We start from the raw sequence: 18,417 nt of genomic DNA on the forward strand, positions 1-18,417 counted from the left end.
GGGCCGGGCCGGGCGCCGCCAGTGGCAGTTGGAGCGGGCGCCCTTTGTGTCTGGTGCGGGAGCCGTTGGGGCCGTTGGCGCGGCGGGGCCGGCGGCGGGCGGAGGGAGGGGGCGGCGCGGCCCGTTCGCGGCGGCGCCGATGGGCCGCGGGGGCGCCGCGGGCCTCGGTGGGAGCGCGGCGGGACTGAGCGGCTCTCTCCCTCCGCAGGCGCGGCGCGGGGCGACGAGACGAGGGAAGAGCGGAGCAGGGCGCGCTGCCCCTCGCCCGCGCTGACAGCCGGAGACCTTCGCCGCGCGCGGACATGTTTCCTCCGCAGCCCGGCGGCTTCTTCGACGTCGTGAAGCTGCGTGGGAAATAAGCGCGGCGCCCCTCGGCCCTGCCCCGGCGCGGGGAGATGCCCGTGGGCTCGGCGGCCGCAGCGGCCTCTCGTGCGGAGCGCCAGGAGCCGCGGCGCCGCTTGGCGAGCCATGAGGACGGGCTGGCGTGAGGGAGCGAGCGCCGCGGCCGCCCCCCTGCGCTGCCGCCCGCCCGCCCGGGCCGCCTGCTGAGCGGCGGAGCCCGCCGCGCTCCCCGCGCAGAGCGACGCTCCCCTCGCCGCTTGTGGGTTTTTTTTTTATATATATATATTATTATTTTTCGGTTTTTTTTTTCCTCCTGCCCCCTCGTCCCTCGGCTTCGCCAGGTATGACTGCCTCGCTGCAGCGCCTGTGGCTGGTGCTGCTGCTCTCCGGTGCCACCCTGCTGCTCGGCACTGCGGCCGGTGAGTACCGGGGGGGTCCGGGAGCGCAATTTTGGGAAGGGGAGACCGTGGAAGGGGGATTCCGTCCAGGGCCCCCCCAGAGGCGGGCCGAGGGCATCGGGTACCCAGTGCCAGGGCTGGGGCCCCTCACAAGTGGAAATGGGTTTCATTGTGTAGCGCGAGGTGTGTGCTCAGCCCTTCGGTTTTAATCAGAAAAAAGAACATATTTTACATCTATCCATATTTATTCATAATCTTCTTGTTTTGCATGCCTAGCACTTTAAGAGGTGAGGCAGGGATCTTTATTATATATTTAATCGGCAGCGGAGCCGTGTGGGATGTGCTGGGCACAGCCATTTTTAATTTCCCCAGCCCGATGCTTCCAGGGGCCTTACCCATGTGCCGCGCTTGGTTCTGCGCCGCGGGGAGAGGTCGGAAGCAGGAGCGTCGCTATTTCTAATGTCACTTGTGATTATAGAACAGCAGTGAAAATGCTGCTCGGGAGCGAGCTCTTGGAGACAGCCCTCTTTCTTAGCAGTAACCGAGAAACGTGTATGCCAGGAGCATCCCTATTTGTATTTCGTGGCCTATTTTTAATGTCACTTGGAAGCTGTATGTTGGATGTATAGGATATTTAACTGTGGTATTGGAAGAGCTGCGTGTTGCTCTGGCATCCTCTGGTTTTCTGTCATGGTGACCGATGAGCCCGCAGAGGCTTCCAGAGGGTCCCCCAGCTTTGTTAGGTGCAAGGACCGAATCTTCCTGGCGTGGGCGTTTTCAGCAGCCTTGGGAGGCTCTGAGGACTTTGGGCTCTTTTGACTAATGAGGAGCCAATTTTGAGTGCTCGCGCTGTTGGACATTTTTTTTGTGGTCTGATGAGTTTAGCTTATAGGTGAATCGTAAATGGCTCTATCTTACAAAGATGACCTAATAAGATGATAATAGTTTCCATACTACATTCTTGATTTTTTTTTTTAATTGAATGATTGTCAGTGCCATTATTTGAGAAATGCTGTGAATTAGACATGGTTAGGCCATTTCTTTATTGCTCCGATAGTTCCGGATCTCCCCTTCTGTTTTTTGTTTTTCTATCTTTGGGGAAGATACTAAAATGAAGTGAATGATGTAGGTTTTGCCTGCATCAGCCTGACCTTCAATGATTGATATTTAGACTGATACCTGCTCTGTCTGTCTGCAGTAATTTAAGGGGATTTTCTTTTTATTTATTTATTTATTTATTTATTTAGAAAAAGGGACCTTTGAAGGTCGAAAGCCTTAAGGTGAAAGCATGGATGAGTCAAGAATGCCAAGTATTTAACCATTTCTCTTAAAGATGGTTTTAAAAGGTGTCAGATTTTCTTTTTTTCCATTTGCCAAAGCTGCAGTGAATGGGTAGGTGCTTAGGCAGCCCAGGAGCAGGTTAGGGAGGGAGCAGGCCCAGGGCTGGGCAGGTGCCCTGCAGCCCATTTACACGTTCTGCCGATTCACCTCTGTCCTCACTGTCAGCAGCATTCCTGCTGTTTTGGTTCGGGGTTTGTTTTATAAGAACAGGAATAATGATGCCGGCTTGTTAGGCTGCCTTGTGAATAGGAACCGATTTTCCCATCGTGATTTATTTCTTAATTGTGAAATTGTAACAATCCATGTTGTAAAGCCTCGGTCATAATCCCCTGTACAAGTAATTACATGAATGATTTGAGCTTTAGTTAAAGTTGCTAACAGTTGATTGTAAGTTTACACTGCATTTCAGGAAAAAAAGCAGCTTTACATGGGGAAGCTCCACTAATGTGTAATTCTGCCCTTTTATGTTCACGAAAGAGCCAACACGGTTTCTTCCCTTCCCCTCCCCTGGAGCGTGAACCGTGTGCGCTGTGCAAATGCAGCCTGTGTAGCTCCAAAACGCTTGCCTAGCTGCCTCTTCTTGCTGCTGAGCACCTCCTATGCCTCAGCAGCTTGGAGAATTCACTGTTTATAAATGCAAAATCATGACAGCAGAGGGAGAGTGCTTTCAGAACAGGATGGTAAATTCCAGTCTTGGGAAGAATGTTGCGGCATCCTTGGGGTGCCTCCCCAAGGTCCTGCACTGTGTCAAGAAGGAAAGGATGCTGAGGTGCGTGGGTAAAAGAGAAAATCCTCAGGGGAGGCTTTTGATGACCGTTTCACTCTTAATCTGGAACCTGATTGAGAAAGGAGGTAGTTCTTCACCTTGGCAGCCAAAGGTATTATAAAGAACTAACTTCAGATTTGGAGAACTTTTTTTTTTTATTATTATTAGGGAATAGTGGCTTCTTGCATAAAATCTGGATTTTACTAGCTGTCCGTTAGCTCATATTTAAGTTATATATCATTCATTGTAAAAAGAAATGCTACGTTTTTGTGTCTTTTTTGTCTGCTTATTTTTTGTTGTTGTTGGAGATGCTGCTTTGTGCCATTTTGCTCTTTCCTTCTCAGAAGACTTCACATTCTTCTTTTCTAAACCTTTTGTTCAGAAATACGAGGTACAGTTATCCTCTTTTATGTGTTGGAAGGCTTGGATGTAGTAATCATGAAGGCTACTGCTGAAGAGGTGGCCGGTGAATGATTGAACCCTTTCTTAATATCATTCAAGAATTTTGTTTGGGTGTTTGTGTGACTTGATGTGAATGAAAATTATTTTTCTTCTGATGTCATCCTGTTTCATTTACTTAGCTTCTGTGATATGCAGTGCTAAAGCACTTCTTTATAGACATCCAGGGCAGGCAGCATTCCTTTGTCTGGTGTGTAAGTTATTTGGGGAAAACATAAAGTGGAAACTGAGATAGACTGTTCTTTTATCCTTGTGTCTTTCCGTAAGCCTGTACCTGCGTGGTTCAATTTCTGCTTTGCTGGAGACATGCTTATTGCTAATGGCTTATTCTGCTGGTCATTTGCAACTGAACTTCATTGTTCTGTTGGACATGGAAGCTTTTCCAGTAGCCCAGCTGGCGGGAGCGGGCGGTTGGCTCCGGAGGCAGCCTGGAGACGCGGCAGAGGGGCCCGTGCAGGTCTCTGGCGCTCCAGCGGAGCTGCTCACGCTTCCCAAGCAAACGCTGGTATTCCTCGGCTGCGCTGCGTGGTGTGGGCATATCCTATGAGGAAATGGAAGCCGCAGCAATCGCACTGCTGAGGAGCTGGAATTTCAAGCCCTGAGCCATTACATAGGTGCATCCCTTCTAGCATGAGTTGTTTTACCCTCAAAAGAGCTGTGACTAAAGAGCTGGCTAAGTAAGTCACCTGTGTGTTCTTCTCCGTGGACAGAGGGCAAGCCCTTCTGCACCCTGGACAAGGAGAAGGGAAGCATTTCTTCCCCCAGAATTATTATTATGGTTAGCTTTGTACAAATGATGGCTTTATTGGCACCTCTCTAGAATATATTACCTTTTCTAAAAAAGCATTTATTTTTCTAATGTTTCTATGGGCAGTGTTGACTGGCACTCTAAGAATAAGCATTATTGTTCCACCCACCTTTTTCCATTTCTTTAAGTATGTCTCAGCAATCCATATGAACGCTCCAGTGAGCGTTACTGTTTCCTTGGCAGGTGCTGGCAAATAATCGAGCAGGGTCTTCTGAACTGTTTCATTCCCAGCAGTGGGATGTACAATCCCAGCAGTGGGATGTGTGACGCTGCATGCTGGGTAGGGCAGCAATATCTGGGCAGCTTGCATGCAGGTTTTAAGTCATGGTTTGATTAAATAGATTGGTTTGCTGGAGCTACTCACTCCTTTTGAGTTTAAAACTAAGTGAATAATAGGAAAAAATCCTATAATTCTGGTTTCTAAGACTGCCAGTGTGACTCAAGGAGTCTGCTGAGTGCAGAGATGGGTGCCAGGATGAGCAGCAGCAGTGGAATCTACAGGAGAGATCAGGCTCGATGTGTGAACAGAAGGAGGAAAGGCTGGTGGGGCAGGAGGGATTTGAAAGGATGAAGAATGAAATCTATTTTGCAATAGGCTGAGAAGCAGGGTTTATTAGACAGCTAGACAGAAAAGATGACTTACATCTGTCAGACTTGTTTGGAGCATGAATGTCTGCAGTTGTGTGGTGGAACGGAGGTCTGCGCCGGGGCTGAGAAAGAAGGCGCAGTTGGAGGGAGCGGTGGTGAAGAATTCTGCTCTGTCGTGAGCATTAACGAGAGATCTGGTCATTGAGGTAATCGCTTTCCTTTCTTCGGTAGTCTCACAGCTTTGAAAATTGCAAGGTTTTGGGGAAGTAATGGTATTTTATTTCAAGCAGTTGGGTGGGAGGGTGTCAGTTTTGTTGATTGCCTGTTTTTCTATCAAAACACGTTTTGTGCTGTGAGCTGTAAAGGTGTCTTAGCATCCTGTGTAGCAGTACTTTGTATTTTCTCTTGTGTTTTTTATTTCTGTGTGAGAGAGGGAGGGAAAGATAGGAACTAGAGATAGAGAAGACTCCCTTTTTATGTCGTTGCCATCTGTGAACCTGCCCGTTTCCATCAGGAACTTCTGAACCTGCTTGCCAATTTCAACCATATGTGAGAGATGTCTCAGAGAGATTAATTTGCTACTGCTTTCATGAAAATTAGTAACTGAGTAGAGGAGAGAAATCTGAGGTAGAACTTTCTTAAAGGGCGACTCGGGCAGAACTCAGCCCGCATAACTGTGTTTGCTCTAACGGTCTGCCTGGTCTCCGGGTGCATACGCGGTTCTGCACTGCGTGTCTGGTCTCTTGCTCTCCCGAGATGCCATAGGAGTGTTTTATGGTAAGCATTAACTTTCACACTGTAGGGGTAAGAGCTCTTCTGGAGCGACATGACTGAAACTATTGTCTTAAGTGATGGATACTAACTGAACTCCTTAATTTAAACGTTGGGAGAATGCAGCACTTAATTAATATTGAAGTATTGGCCACTGGCAGTGTCATCTCCCAGGCTCACCATTCCTGGCATGAACTGAATTTGCCTCTGCATGCGTAGCAAGGGTCAGACTCCCGCGCTGTGAGGAGCCTCAGCTCTGCTCCCGGACAATAACCGCTTTTTTTGCCTTTGCCTCATCACACATAGTGGGATTGACTTGGCTGCTGTTAAAAATATATTGTTCTATTTCTGCAGCCAAAGCCGCCTAGACACAGATACTTGAAACAAAAAAAAAAAAAAAAAAAAAACACTCATTGAAGGATGTTTCTCTGACATTGATTTTTCCAAGGATTCAAGCTAATCCACAGAACTCGGCTTTTCTCAAATTTGTTAGACATGACAATCATAGCTAAGGAAAAATAACTGATCATTTTATTGCTTATCCTATTTTGTGCATTAATGATTTGATGATTTGATCAACTAACTGATGGAACAGTGGAAAGTTCAATCATTCACTGATACCATTTCACTTGTTCTAATGAGTTTTTGCTTTTGTTAAAGTTGTTAAAGGTTTTGTTGTAGATAGTTTGTTACCAAGTTGACTTGAAAACTAATCCTTCTTTATGGTGATAACCTTCAGAGAGAAATACCAGAAGCTTATGTAGAACTTCTGAAGGAAAAGTAAATATGATCCAGCTATATATTCTTTCTTTGATAGGATATCTAGATCTGTATGTAAATATGTATTTTTTTTTTTTTTGTGCTCATGACTGTTAATTGAAAATGCCAGTTCTGGATGATGATGCTTTTTAGATACTTTCTATATGTCTATATGTATTTTTGTAGGTATTAGACATACTTTCTTCTGTCACTTTAGTTAATGTGGAATCTCCATACGTATGCAGAGCAGGCACTTAGGTCAAGAATCTTTCTGTATTAACATAATATTTTAGCTGCAATCAGAATAAAAGGAACCTTGTGAAGCTTGTGAAGACTCTGTGGCAGTGTCCGTCTGTTACCTTTGTACATTTAAAGCTCTTGTTTCTAGCTGTAATCGCCCAGACCTGGGAAGCGGAGCAGCTGCCGTGATGTAAATAGACATACACGCGCCGAGCCTGACAACTGCAGCACAGACAGCCCGTGTGGCACTGCGCACGCGCCTGGCTCGCAGGCCTTGTGCGTGATACTTCAGTAGGACTTTACTAAGATGTGGATAAACTTGTTCCGGCATCTGTGCTATTCTTGCTGTGCTTTATGGGCTGGTCCGAAAGAGTCTGGGAATCTAAATGAGTAGAAGAGATGTGAGAGCAGTTTAATTCTCCCTAAATTAGGCTAAATTATTTCTAACATCCACTGCAGCAGTATTTGCATCTATATTGAAACTTTACAAAGATATCCAAATCTCAGATTCTATTATATATTGCATATATGCAATGAAGACGACTTCTAATACGTGTATGGATATCCTTATGTGCTTGGTATATTATTGTTTCAAGCATATCAATCTGCTTCACTGCTAACAAAAAATACTTTAATATTAGCAAATTAGATGCTTGCCTGGTGTCTCTAATTTCCGAAAAATCCTTATAAACAGATTGCTTTGTGACCAGTTAATTTTGCATTTGATGATTAAATCCCAATTTTACCGGGACATGTTAAATGATTTCTCTTAGTTATGCTAAGTCAAATCCAGCCTAATTAAGTTGTAGCTGAATTTAGATTATAGTAATTAATGCTCTTGCAGCTGAACACAATTATTTGGCCATACTTGTTTAACATTGTTTTAGCTAATTGTTTTAGCTAAAATCTTACAGTAAATTTTTTTCATGCATTTTTTAATACAAAGTTAGAAAATTTTGATATGGTAAATAGGAAGACTTTGATTTTATTGTTTCCAGAGAGTTGTATCACTAATGAAGTTGTCAGCAAATGTAGCTTTCCTTACTTTAAGAAGCAGAAAGATAGCATGCAATACAAATAAGCCCCAATTACTTACTGGTCTGTATGCAGACTATAGAGTGCTACCTAAAACTGCAGACGTGTCTTTTGGGTGCAAGAATATGCAGCTAGATATGACACAATAGAGTAAATGAATTTCACAAAAAAAGTGGGGGGCAGGAGATGGGAGATAAGGAAAAATAAGGCTGCAATAATTGCACGGTGTAATAACTCAGGAACATCTTCATGATTTTGTTTTGATGATGCAAGAATGCTTTCTTCGCCTTCCATTCTGTGTATAGAAGGATGGACTTTCAGTATAAATAAGTGAGCAGAGTTAGTGATCCAGTCCAGGAGTGAGGAAGATGGGAAAGGTCAGAAAGTCTTGCAATTAACAAAGGTTCCCATTGAAAATTAGGGGATCCTTGAAGAAGGATCCTTGAAGGGGATCCTGTGTTGCACACCGTGTCAGGCCTGTTACACTCTTACTTCTCTGTGCATCTTCTTATGGAAAGAAGCATCTTTAGCAGAATGGGAGAGCTTTTGGAATAGACACTAAGTCCACAATATGCTCCCCAAAATCGTGTCTGAAATGCATTGTGTGTAGCTGGTATGTGTGCTGAACTGCAAGCAGTTCAAAGAAACCGATGAAAACTAAAATTCTTGACTGTTTTAAACATTTTCGTATCGCAAATAATGAAAAACTGTAGTGCAGAATTTATAGTATGAAGAACCTGAATAATCCACAGTGGTGCTAATTAGAAGAATTTGCATAGAATCTCAATTTGTTTTGTGCTTGCATTTGGTTGGGGATAAACTAGCACCTATGCTTTAATGTTGCTTTTTGTACTGTTAAGAGAGGGCTCATCTTTGGTAGTTTTAATGCCTGTGTAGTGTGTCCTTGTTTACTGATTCTTTTCAGTCAGCTAAGATTTAGTTAAATCTGGATTTTTCGTTTTCAGAGGCCAAAAGTGCCTAGCTTTTAGGTTTGATATATTCGACGATATTGTTACATATCAATGCCACGTCTTTCTGTGATGCATTAAAGCATATATTGCAAAATAAAACCAACCAAAACGCATCAATAACCTTTATCTGTGCTTCTAGTTGAAATTAATCAAGATAACTGTAAATCATCATATAGGATAAGAGTTAATTAAACTTTTTGCTGTATCATCTGGTTTGTCTGCCAGGTCAGATTACTAAAGGGAAAATGTAAATTTATATAAAAGTTTTAAATTTACATGAAAATTTAAGTGAACTACTCTTCTGTGCTCTAATGATGCCCAGTAAGATCCTCTTAGCATTACTTTTGACTTATTTTCGTGATCCTGCTCTAAGCTTAAAACCGGCAGCACTTTAGGACAGTACAATTCAGTAGAGTTGCTTAGTTTTCAGATGATTATCTTACAAGATCCTGGTATAATTCTATCACCTTTTTTTCCTATTCTTTTGTTCTGTGTACTTCATATGTTATATTTATATGCACATATATATATTAATTTATGCCAGTTACCATTAGCATCGTGTTAGTCCCGTGAAATTTATACATATATTGAAGGTCCCACTTTCTTTAGTGTGTTTATTAAGAAATACTAAAAAGTAAACCTATTGGTCACATCTGTGTTTCCCTAGATAAAACTAGATGGGAGTCCTGACTGAATAGGACAGAGTTGAGGCTATTTGTCTTGATTATTTTCCTGAATTTGAGAGTCTGTTTGTTTGTTTGTTTGTTTTCAATCGCTCCCCAGGTTTTACAGTTCCTTTTAAGGTAGTTTGAATAAACATGAAATTAGGTTTGTTACTGATGTCTGTCCATCTACGTAATTCCAGCTAATATAGTTTAGAATAATCAGGACAATGTCACATACAAAACTATCATTTTGAGCTGAAATATGTTATATAAATACCAAATGAGTATGACTTAGGGAATGGTGAATGCCACGGTGATAATTACATAAAGCAGACTTTTTGAGCACTTATTTGATAACTTGCTTCAGTTCTGTTGAAGCCTGGGGTGAGGTAGAGAGGTAACTGCACCATCGAGCTTCAGCCTAGGTGGGCATGAGAGCGTGTACCAAAAGGGACAAATACCAATCTTTTTAAAAGTGACCTTGCACTTAACGAGTGTGCTGGCATGGACTCACAGAGGAACAAGTTAAGATTTTGGTGGGATCACAAGTAATATTCTAACTATAGTTAAAGGTCTGGGCTTGAAAGAATGCTGTTTGGATTGCAGAATATTGGTTTCTTGTCATTTCTCAGAGGTAGTGGCTTTTGGAAGAAACGGTTTAATGAGTTGCTGTAGAATTAATTATATTTGACAGAAGGAAAAGGCTGATACCAAGCTGAGGTGGGCGGAAATTTGCAATATGCTTTTACAGCAAAAAGTATTAGGAGAAAGTATTAGGGACTCATTTCCTTCCTTTAATTGAAGATGAGTAGTGAGGGGGATATGTCATTCTGTAAGGCACATCGATGTAACAAGGCAAAGCATAATGTTACCCAGAGCTGAGCCCGGTTTAATTAGTTGTGCTGGGGACTGATGAGGGGAAGAAGTAGGGGGAAAATGGGGGGGTTTCCTCAGGAAATGAGGGCAAGTACTTTCAAGTTTATTGGTGATAGGAGGACAAGTGGCAGGTAGCAGGTGCCTCTGATAGCTCGGGATGAGAAGGCACAAATGGTGAGATTCATCTTGAGAGCCTGAGAATAAACATCGTGAATTCATGAGCAAAGAGATGGGAAGAGTGGGAGCAGCTAGGACGGAAACTTCAATTTGCAACTGCTTTGCATTAATAGAACATGTATGTGCTCTTAACCTGTAGTAAGTGTCATGTAGTTCATAGAAAGCTGTGAGCATGCATACATGACATGGTTGCAGATTATTTGATGTACGTAAATTATGCCCATGCTTCACGTTTTCTCCTCTGCGGCTTCATGAACATTGTACTTTCTCTGCTGGGCAGTTCTTGTGCTTGAGTAGTGATGGAGATGATAATCCCTCTGCAGCCTAAGAACTACCTGATGCAGCACTTCAAAGGGTAAATTCTGTATTTGGCAGAGAACAAGCATAATTCTGTAGTTTGTTTTCACTAATAAAACCAAAAGTAGCTAAAAGCAATGCATTAAAAAGAAAAAAAAATCAATCAGGTAAAAATTAAATGACATTATTACAGTTATCTGTCTTAACTGTGGTTTGGCCTCTTCAGGCTCTCAGTGCATAAGTATTGTGATGAAGTTTTCAACTACATGCTTATATATTCTTACGTCCTGCACCATCTCTGCTTTGGTAGAAAATGGATTAAGGTGCTTGCATAGAAATATGCTATTGTAGTTGTAGATCTTCCTGTTTATTCCCCTCTTCTTGGCTGCTATCTCCTGCAGTTCTTAGGTTCTTCATGTGTGCTTCTCGTGATTCTCTTTTATATTTTCCATGTTTGCCTTATTTCATTTATCATGAAAGTGCATTTATATTTAATCTTGCACATTGCTGTTTTATGCATTTATTTGATTTAGTGAAAAGAAACCAATATTATGTTACTAAAAAGAGATCTTTAAGTGTTCCAATCAGCTGAGATCCATAAAGGAAGTGCAGAAGACTGAAATTCATTCCACCCTAAAGCAATGTTTAGCTTCCCTGACTCATTTGGTATGTTTTCTAAGAGGGGATTTTTTCCCCCCCCTTTTTTTTTTTATTTTACAGAACACAGACCCTGAGAATTTTAACTGTGTGATGACAGATTCCCCATGAATATATCATTTGTTCCAAGGGGAAATGCAGTAGGATAACTTGCTGAAAAGAAGGTAGATTAGAGGCAGTATAAGACAGTCATTGCCTACCTAAACATGGCTGTGTAAGATAGATGGCTGTATAACTAAACTTTTTAAACATGTGTGACTTTGAGTAAGTCATTAAAAATACATATTTCAGACTCCATTTAAATAACATTTTCAAAATAATCTCATGAATTCTCTGGTTAGGTTTTGGGGGTTAGATATGTATTGCTGGTTGGGATAAAAATACATGAAAGGGTGACTCTAATCCTTGGACAATCTACAGGTTCCACGGCACTGATCCCTTAGTTTATCTGTATAGTGCATTTTATCAAGTGTTCTTGAGGGCTTTTGAAAAAGCAAGATAATAGTATTCGACTCTAAATATAAAAAAGCTAAAGTTCTTTCCAGTTTTGTCAACTAGTGAATATACTGGAGGTAACAGTTTGAAAAGAACAACCTGCTGTTTTGGAGGTCCATATCTCGTCATTAGTGCAGTGGGAGACCCAGATGACAGTGGATACCTTCCCTTGTAGATCTCCTAGAGTTATTTAGGATTCTCAGCTTTGTGTTCGTGTTTGTAATGTTTGTATCATGCCAGCCTGATGAGATCAAGTTTGGAATGTTAACTGAGAACTGTGGGAGCCTTTGCCTGCTCTGCCCTTCCCATCTTTCCGGGTTTCATTCCCCAGATGTTTACAAATAACGAGCGCAAAGACCTCTCCATTTCTAGTGCCTCTGTTTGAGGGTAAAGAGAGAGCTCCTAAGAGATTGTCCCTTCTGGCATTTATTCTGTTCTGTAAAGAAGTGCAGAAGACATGTTTTAGCTTATGGTAATAGACCTCTCATAGCTTTAAAATAAACAGAATTAAACTCGAGTTTACATATTTAGTAATGTTACTTCGGGAGAAGCTCTTAACCTCATCGTTCACGAGCCACCAAAGATCTCTTTTGATCATCAAGAACTGACGGATCATACGGTGACATCTATCCCTGTGGATTCCTATATTCGTGTTAAATTGCCTCAGATGATCACCAAGGAGCAGTGCTTAAGTACCGTCATAAAACTGTGTTTATGTGAGAGCTCCATCGCGTTTGCATTTGCCTGTGGAGCACCAGCAGCTTAAATCTGTGTCCCTGACTTGCCTGCTAATTCACATTCAGAGCCCGCATAGGATTCAGGATTGCAGTTCCCATGTGCAAAGCAATGGATACACTCAAACTTATGTTGAGTTGTGCCACATCAGGGCAGACCTCAGTTTTGAGGCAATACTCTGGTTTTGCTCCGAACCTGTCACAGTAATGAAGACAGCATGTTTATTGCAAGGTTCAAACACGGATATTTGTTAAGGCCGAGGAAAAAGGAAGCAGTAGTTACTACTGCCCCATAAGATGAAGAAAGGAAATGGGAGCCTCCCTCAAGTGCAGCCACTAAGCAAAATAGTTAAAAATAGCTATTTTTCCCCTCTGAGCAATTGTCTAAATTGCTATATTGTTGTTTTCTTGGAAGTTGGATAGAAGTCTGCTCCCCTGGATTAGCTGTTCTGGTATGTCAGTTGTGTGTTGACAAGTTGTGCTCTGTGCACAACTGATTGCTGCAATATTGACATTTAAAACAACAAAAAATGTTGAGGCCTAACTGATTATAATGAGGAAAAGCATCTCCTGTAGAGTGCTTACAGCTGCCCTGAGAAGGGCTGGAGGGAGGATGGTAGGGAGATGAAGCACCTTGCTGTTTGGTTCTTTGCATGCCAGCAGCAAGCAGAAACAGATTGTGCTTTATGCCCATTGTGTCACCCCTGTCACCATTTGGGGTTTCTCATTGTGACCCCAAACTGATACTTTTGAGACACCCCCGTAGTTGAAAGCTGGTTGTGAAAGCACTACAATTGTTAAAAGTACACTAATGCAAAAACTTGTGAAAATTAGTGAACTCCTAAAGGTGCCATTTTGATTTGAGGTTTTGTTTTCAGAAGCTTTATAAATACTTTTCTTAATTTCTTAGAGCTGTCGAATACCCAACTTCAATTTTATACAAATACTTTGAAAGCAGCAAACACTTACATTTCACATAGCTTTTGGAGTGTTTTACCTTGCAAGAATTATACATTTGTACTTAGTCAAATTGAAAATTTTATTATTGTCCCTGACCTCTCAGTTTCTTCTGTTTGCTACCACAAGCAGTCCGGAGATCTCAAATAGCTCTTGTTTTATGTAATCCACTTGTCCTCTTTGTCTGTCTGAATGAACTGGTCTTGTGAAGCTTTAATAAATAGCTGAACAAGTGCCCAAGTGGTGTTTTTTTTTTTTTTTTTCTGGTAGTGTGCACCATTACCTAGCTGTGTGAATATATTTAAGCACCACATTTTTTGTTGAATATTTGGTAGGCACATGGTAGATGTTCCTTCTTGCAGATGAAAGTGAAATTCTAATATGAAGCTGTATCTATTTCTAAATTAGCAAATGCAAGTGTCAGCATACTCTGACATGCTTTCAGTGCACTTAACTGCAGCAACTAGTTACAAAATTCTCCTTATCCACTTTCCTTCAATACTGTTATTGCTTTTTTATTGCAAATGCAAACAATAAAGTGTACAGACATAAACAGACTGATAAAATTTCATTACCCTAATTTCCTTTTTCTATCTTCTGCATTTCCTTTGCGTCTTTTCACTTTTTTCTCTCTGTCAAATGTTCTACAAGTGCCTATCCTGCCTGCGTAGGAGGGTGAAGAGGTAATTTGAACCACAGCTCTATCTAGTTACGTTGCTACAGTGTTTTGATGTCTAATAAGTATAATTACTGAGCCCTGCCTTTACTCTGGATTTTAAGAAACTACTCAGCACAAAGGACACTTAGGCAAGCATAAAAAATCTTAAGAGAATTTTCTGTTGACCTTTTCTGAAGCTACTCTTTTCTTCCATCCCAAGTAATGAATTACTTAATGTATTGGGCTGTAGACCACCAAATATACGCTTCAGAACTTCTAAATACTGGTGTTCCAAATATTATTTAGTGAAGAAAAAAATGTGAATTTAAAGCTTACCAGAGTGTTTGCTACTCTATTTTTTTTTCTCTTCTACTTTGTTTTCTGTTTTTGTGTTTCCCTGTGTAATGGCATTGCTGCTCTGCATTTTGGTTGTTCATTGCTCAATATTAAATCCAGGTATTTCCTTAACTGAGGATGGCAGTTAACCAAGCTCGCTGTGTTTTTGCTTTTGGCAAAGTATTGGCATGTACTAGGTATTTCTTCACTTTGTATTCTCCAATTTGCCACACTGGGATAAAGAATAGTACATAATACTATAATAGAGAAAATATTAAATATTGATACAATATAATGAATAGTCAGTTTCTCCTGGTAACTCTTAAACTGAGGATATCTGAGAATCAATAAAACTATTATATGGGCTTAGCAAATACTGCAGACTTCACAGTATAGTTTGAATTTTAAGATGTATGCAAGGAGATGAAAGGCTAAGGTAGTCAGGGTTGCTTCTTTTTTTCTTCTCTTTTTACCTTGTAATCAACTCGATTTCCCTTTTCCTTCTGTTTGGAGTAGCTATTATTTTTGCTATTAAGGGGTTTTGTAAGGCTCAGCGTGAGAGAGTGGGATGATTAGGTTCTTAAAATTAATGACTTTGGAGTTAGGAGAGGAGGGTGTGTTTTAAGCCTTGGGCAGTCAGAAGCTAGAGGAAATAGGATGTACTAGGAGCTTTTGCTGAATTCTTGTATTAGAGTAACCAAGTTGCAAAATCCTTATACTCTTGCCACTTAAAAACCATTAGGAATGGATACTGGATGCTGGACTATAGTGTTCTTTTTAAAGCAGTAGAAGCATGCTACCTAGATGCAGATTTTAATGTATTTTAAAATATAGCAGGATGAAAAGCATCAAAACCTGTTTTGCCATAGAGATGAATAGTGACTAGTAAAAGATTGGATGCTAGGCGTTGGTCACAGATGGAAAGATAACCTTTTCTATTACTGCTCTCAGTTATTTTAATCATTTTCTACTTGGAAACAAGCAAAACATGAGTGAGGTGGAAGAGTGCTGATAATATGATGGAGGGTAAGCTGCTTTTTCCTTCCTAATTTCCTTCTATGGCTGAAGGGCTGAAGCTGTGGGCAGATGGGTCATCAAGATCTCTAAGAATATGTAAAAGGAAAATCAAGTTTGACGGAATTCCTGGGAAGGTCTGGAGAGAGGGCTACTTAGTCTTTAATTGTCGGAGTAAATCTAAGTATTTTTGATGTTAGCTTGATACACGCAGATCCATGACACGGTTTATGCATAATTACCTTCTCTGCCTTTCCACCTGCATGGTTTTTTTTTGTAGCTTTTCCTGTGCATGTAGTTTTGCTTGATACTAAACACTGAAGAATCCCCAGAGAAATAACATATTAACTGCAAGTTTTCTGGTTCTTACTATTTTTGTTTGTTGGTGCAATTCTTGTAAACTGCTGCCAAATACAAATATAAGATAGCTACTTAACAAGCTTAATGGCATTCCCTAAAAACAGATGTTTGAATCAGTGGAAACTCTCAGTTCTAGTCAGTGAAATACTGGGGCTCTATATGGTGCTTTCCCATGTAAAAGATTGACCCTTGCCAGGCATGGACACTTGTTTTGACAAAAGGCCTGTAAGTTATTTGTCATCTTTTAAAACAAAATATTCCCTGCTGCTGCTGTCCCCTCTGAGTGCTAAGGAATAATAGAATTCTTAGTCCTTATTATTTTGATTGCTACGTAGCAGTTGCTGAATATATACCCAGGAGATAGGGCAGTGTTATCTGCTGCTTTTGCTTACAAGGAAGAGAAGAAAGTGGCCTGTCTCAGTTTGCCTTAGTGTGTCCCTGGTGGAATAACGACTGCTGTAACAACCGACTGCAATTCCCTGGTCTCCACCTCTAGCCGAATGGTTTCATCCCCTGGGCCGAGAAGTATTCTCGTTTCAGTTTGGAAATTGTTGCTGGTCTTGTTGGGAGGTGGCTGGGTTCCATCAATCGCTAGTTGCAGTCTGGGAATCTCCAGAGTACATATAAATTTGTAAATACTTTGGCCCTTGCAAGATTGCACCTTCTTCTGTAATGCTGACTTATTTCATAACATTTAATACCCGATCAATATGTTTTGAATGAATTAGAGGAATATTTAGTAAAATTTAAAAAACAAAAAGAGTTCAGAGTCTGCAAAGAGTTCTAAGGAGGATGAGAAAAAATACTGTAAATCAGTAATCCAGGCTGCCTTGCACCCCAGTAGCCTGGCAAGAGGTGTCTTTAATAAGAACAGCAATGAAGTAAGGCAAAACAAATAAAACCCAAAGCCTTATATTGGGGAGGGGGGAAGAAGTCATTAAAAAGAGAAAAATCTGTCACTGTATGTTTTGATCCTAGCTGTTATTGTCCTACTATTCTTACTGCAACAATATTTTGGTTTCCAAAGCACAACATTGTGACCAGAATCATGGAATAACTGCCAGGTTTCTGGTTAGGTTCATTAGAGGGTGGGCAAAAAAAAAAGAGAAATCATTTTTACAGCGCTAAGAATTTAGAGGCATTTGCAATACCTGTGCCCTGAGCTGCTGCTTCTCCTTGATGTCTTCATTTGTTTCTGCCTCCTTGGCTTTTCTCGGAGCAGCAGCGTCCTGGCTGCCTTGTGCCCCAGCCTGGCTTTGGGTCTCTCTCTGCTTTTTATGTCTTAGCATTTGCAGTATTTCTGTCTCCTCCTATCCTGTGTGCTTCCTGAGCAAGGAGCTGGCCTGCCTGCTTTTCGTTCCAGTTTTACCAGACTCGCTGCTTGGCTGCGGCAGGAGGAACCAGAGCTAAGTTCACCTCAACTCGTCTGTAAGCAGCTGAGCACATTTTTTACCTGCCTGTGGAAGTGCCATGTGTGAAATTGCATGTCCTAGGGAGGCTGTAGAGCGTGTCCAGCTTTGCTGCTCTGCAAAAAACAGCACTTCCAAACTAGCAACTTTTCGGAGGCCTGTAGTTTTGGTGCTTTGTCAAGAAAATGAGCAATCCTCCCTCCATTCCCCTTCCACTTCCCTAAAAGAAAAAGCTGGCCACAAAGCACCCCAGAGGCACACCCTGGCTGGGAGCCTGAGCTGCTGCCAGGGCTAGAGCTCGGCAACCGCGCGCCCGAGGAAAGCGCTTAGCGCTGCGCTCCATGGGCTGCTTTTCTGCTCTTGGACACCACAGAATCTGCTTTGCGTTGCTGCGTAAAATGGCAGGAAGACACCTGCCATGCGAAATTTCTGTGCACGCTCATAGTTTGGCAACTGTCCTCAGCAACTGAAAATAGAGTTCCTCTGAGATGTGTCAGAGCCGTAATTAGAGGCAGAGTCCAGAGTTGGTTGTAATAAATATGTAATTATTCTCTTCCCTCTCAGTTTAAATTAAAAGTTAGTAAATATAAATCATGTCAGGCCAACTGTCCCTCGGTGCTGTCCTTAATTGACCAACACTGAGAAGATGGTTAACAGTGCAATTAGTTCAACTCATGTCCAAAAGCTTGAATTTCAGGTTGTGTATACAAACATACTGAGCTGAACTAACGTGAAGGTAAATGACAAGAGGAGTATCTGTGGTGGTGGTCAGACTTTAAAAAGCAAATCCTGATAAAAAGCCAAGAACAAATCAAACGTGGTGTGTTAATGTAAATATTTCTAACCTATTTGAGCTGAATGCCATCATGCCTTCAACTCTGCTTTGCAGCATTGATGAAAACTTTTTTCCTGCTTGAATTTCTTTTGCAGTGTTGCAAATTTATAAAAAATATGAATAGAATACACAGTAAATTAGTTCCATGAGAATGTTAGGGGGAAATGTGAACTCCTGGCAAGGACTTTTTAAAGAAGATAAGCCCTGCCATTATTTAAAGGCAGTGAATTCACAGCACTGCAGTTTTCCAGCTTCTTCCCATTTCCCCAAGAAGCTGCTGGCTGGGGTGGCCTGTATTCCAGTTGGCTGAACGTGCTCTGCTCTCTGCCCCGCTCCCAGCGAGACTTGTGCTCAGATGAGTGTTTTTAACGGGTTCATTCACTACTTGGGCGTCTTCTTGTAGCGTGTGAACTTTGCTTCAGAGCAGCGGGTGCTCCAGCTGTTGCAATCGGGCTTTCAAAGAACAAAA

The 18,417-nt window shown here is 41.7% G+C and overlaps 1 protein-coding gene across 2 annotated transcripts in view; it reads left to right on the forward strand.

Moving 5' to 3' along the window:
- The first annotated feature begins 647 nt into the window (after positions 1-647).
- Positions 648-18,417, forward strand: part of BMPR2 (bone morphogenetic protein receptor type 2) — an 85,965-nt gene continuing 68,195 nt past the window's right edge. For both annotated transcript variants that reach the window (XM_088523759.1, XM_088523760.1), the window contains exon 1: positions 648-761. In XM_088523759.1, the coding sequence (XP_088379885.1) occupies positions 686-761 (76 nt within the window). In that variant the 5' untranslated portion in view covers positions 648-685. The remainder of the gene's footprint in view (positions 762-18,417) is intronic.

Source organism: Tinamus guttatus, unplaced genomic scaffold, assembly GCF_059628265.1.
Source record: "Tinamus guttatus ecotype Peru unplaced genomic scaffold, ASM5962826v1 Tinamus_guttatus_pri_ptg000197l, whole genome shotgun sequence".
Taxonomy (NCBI): Eukaryota; Metazoa; Chordata; class Aves; order Tinamiformes; family Tinamidae; genus Tinamus; species Tinamus guttatus.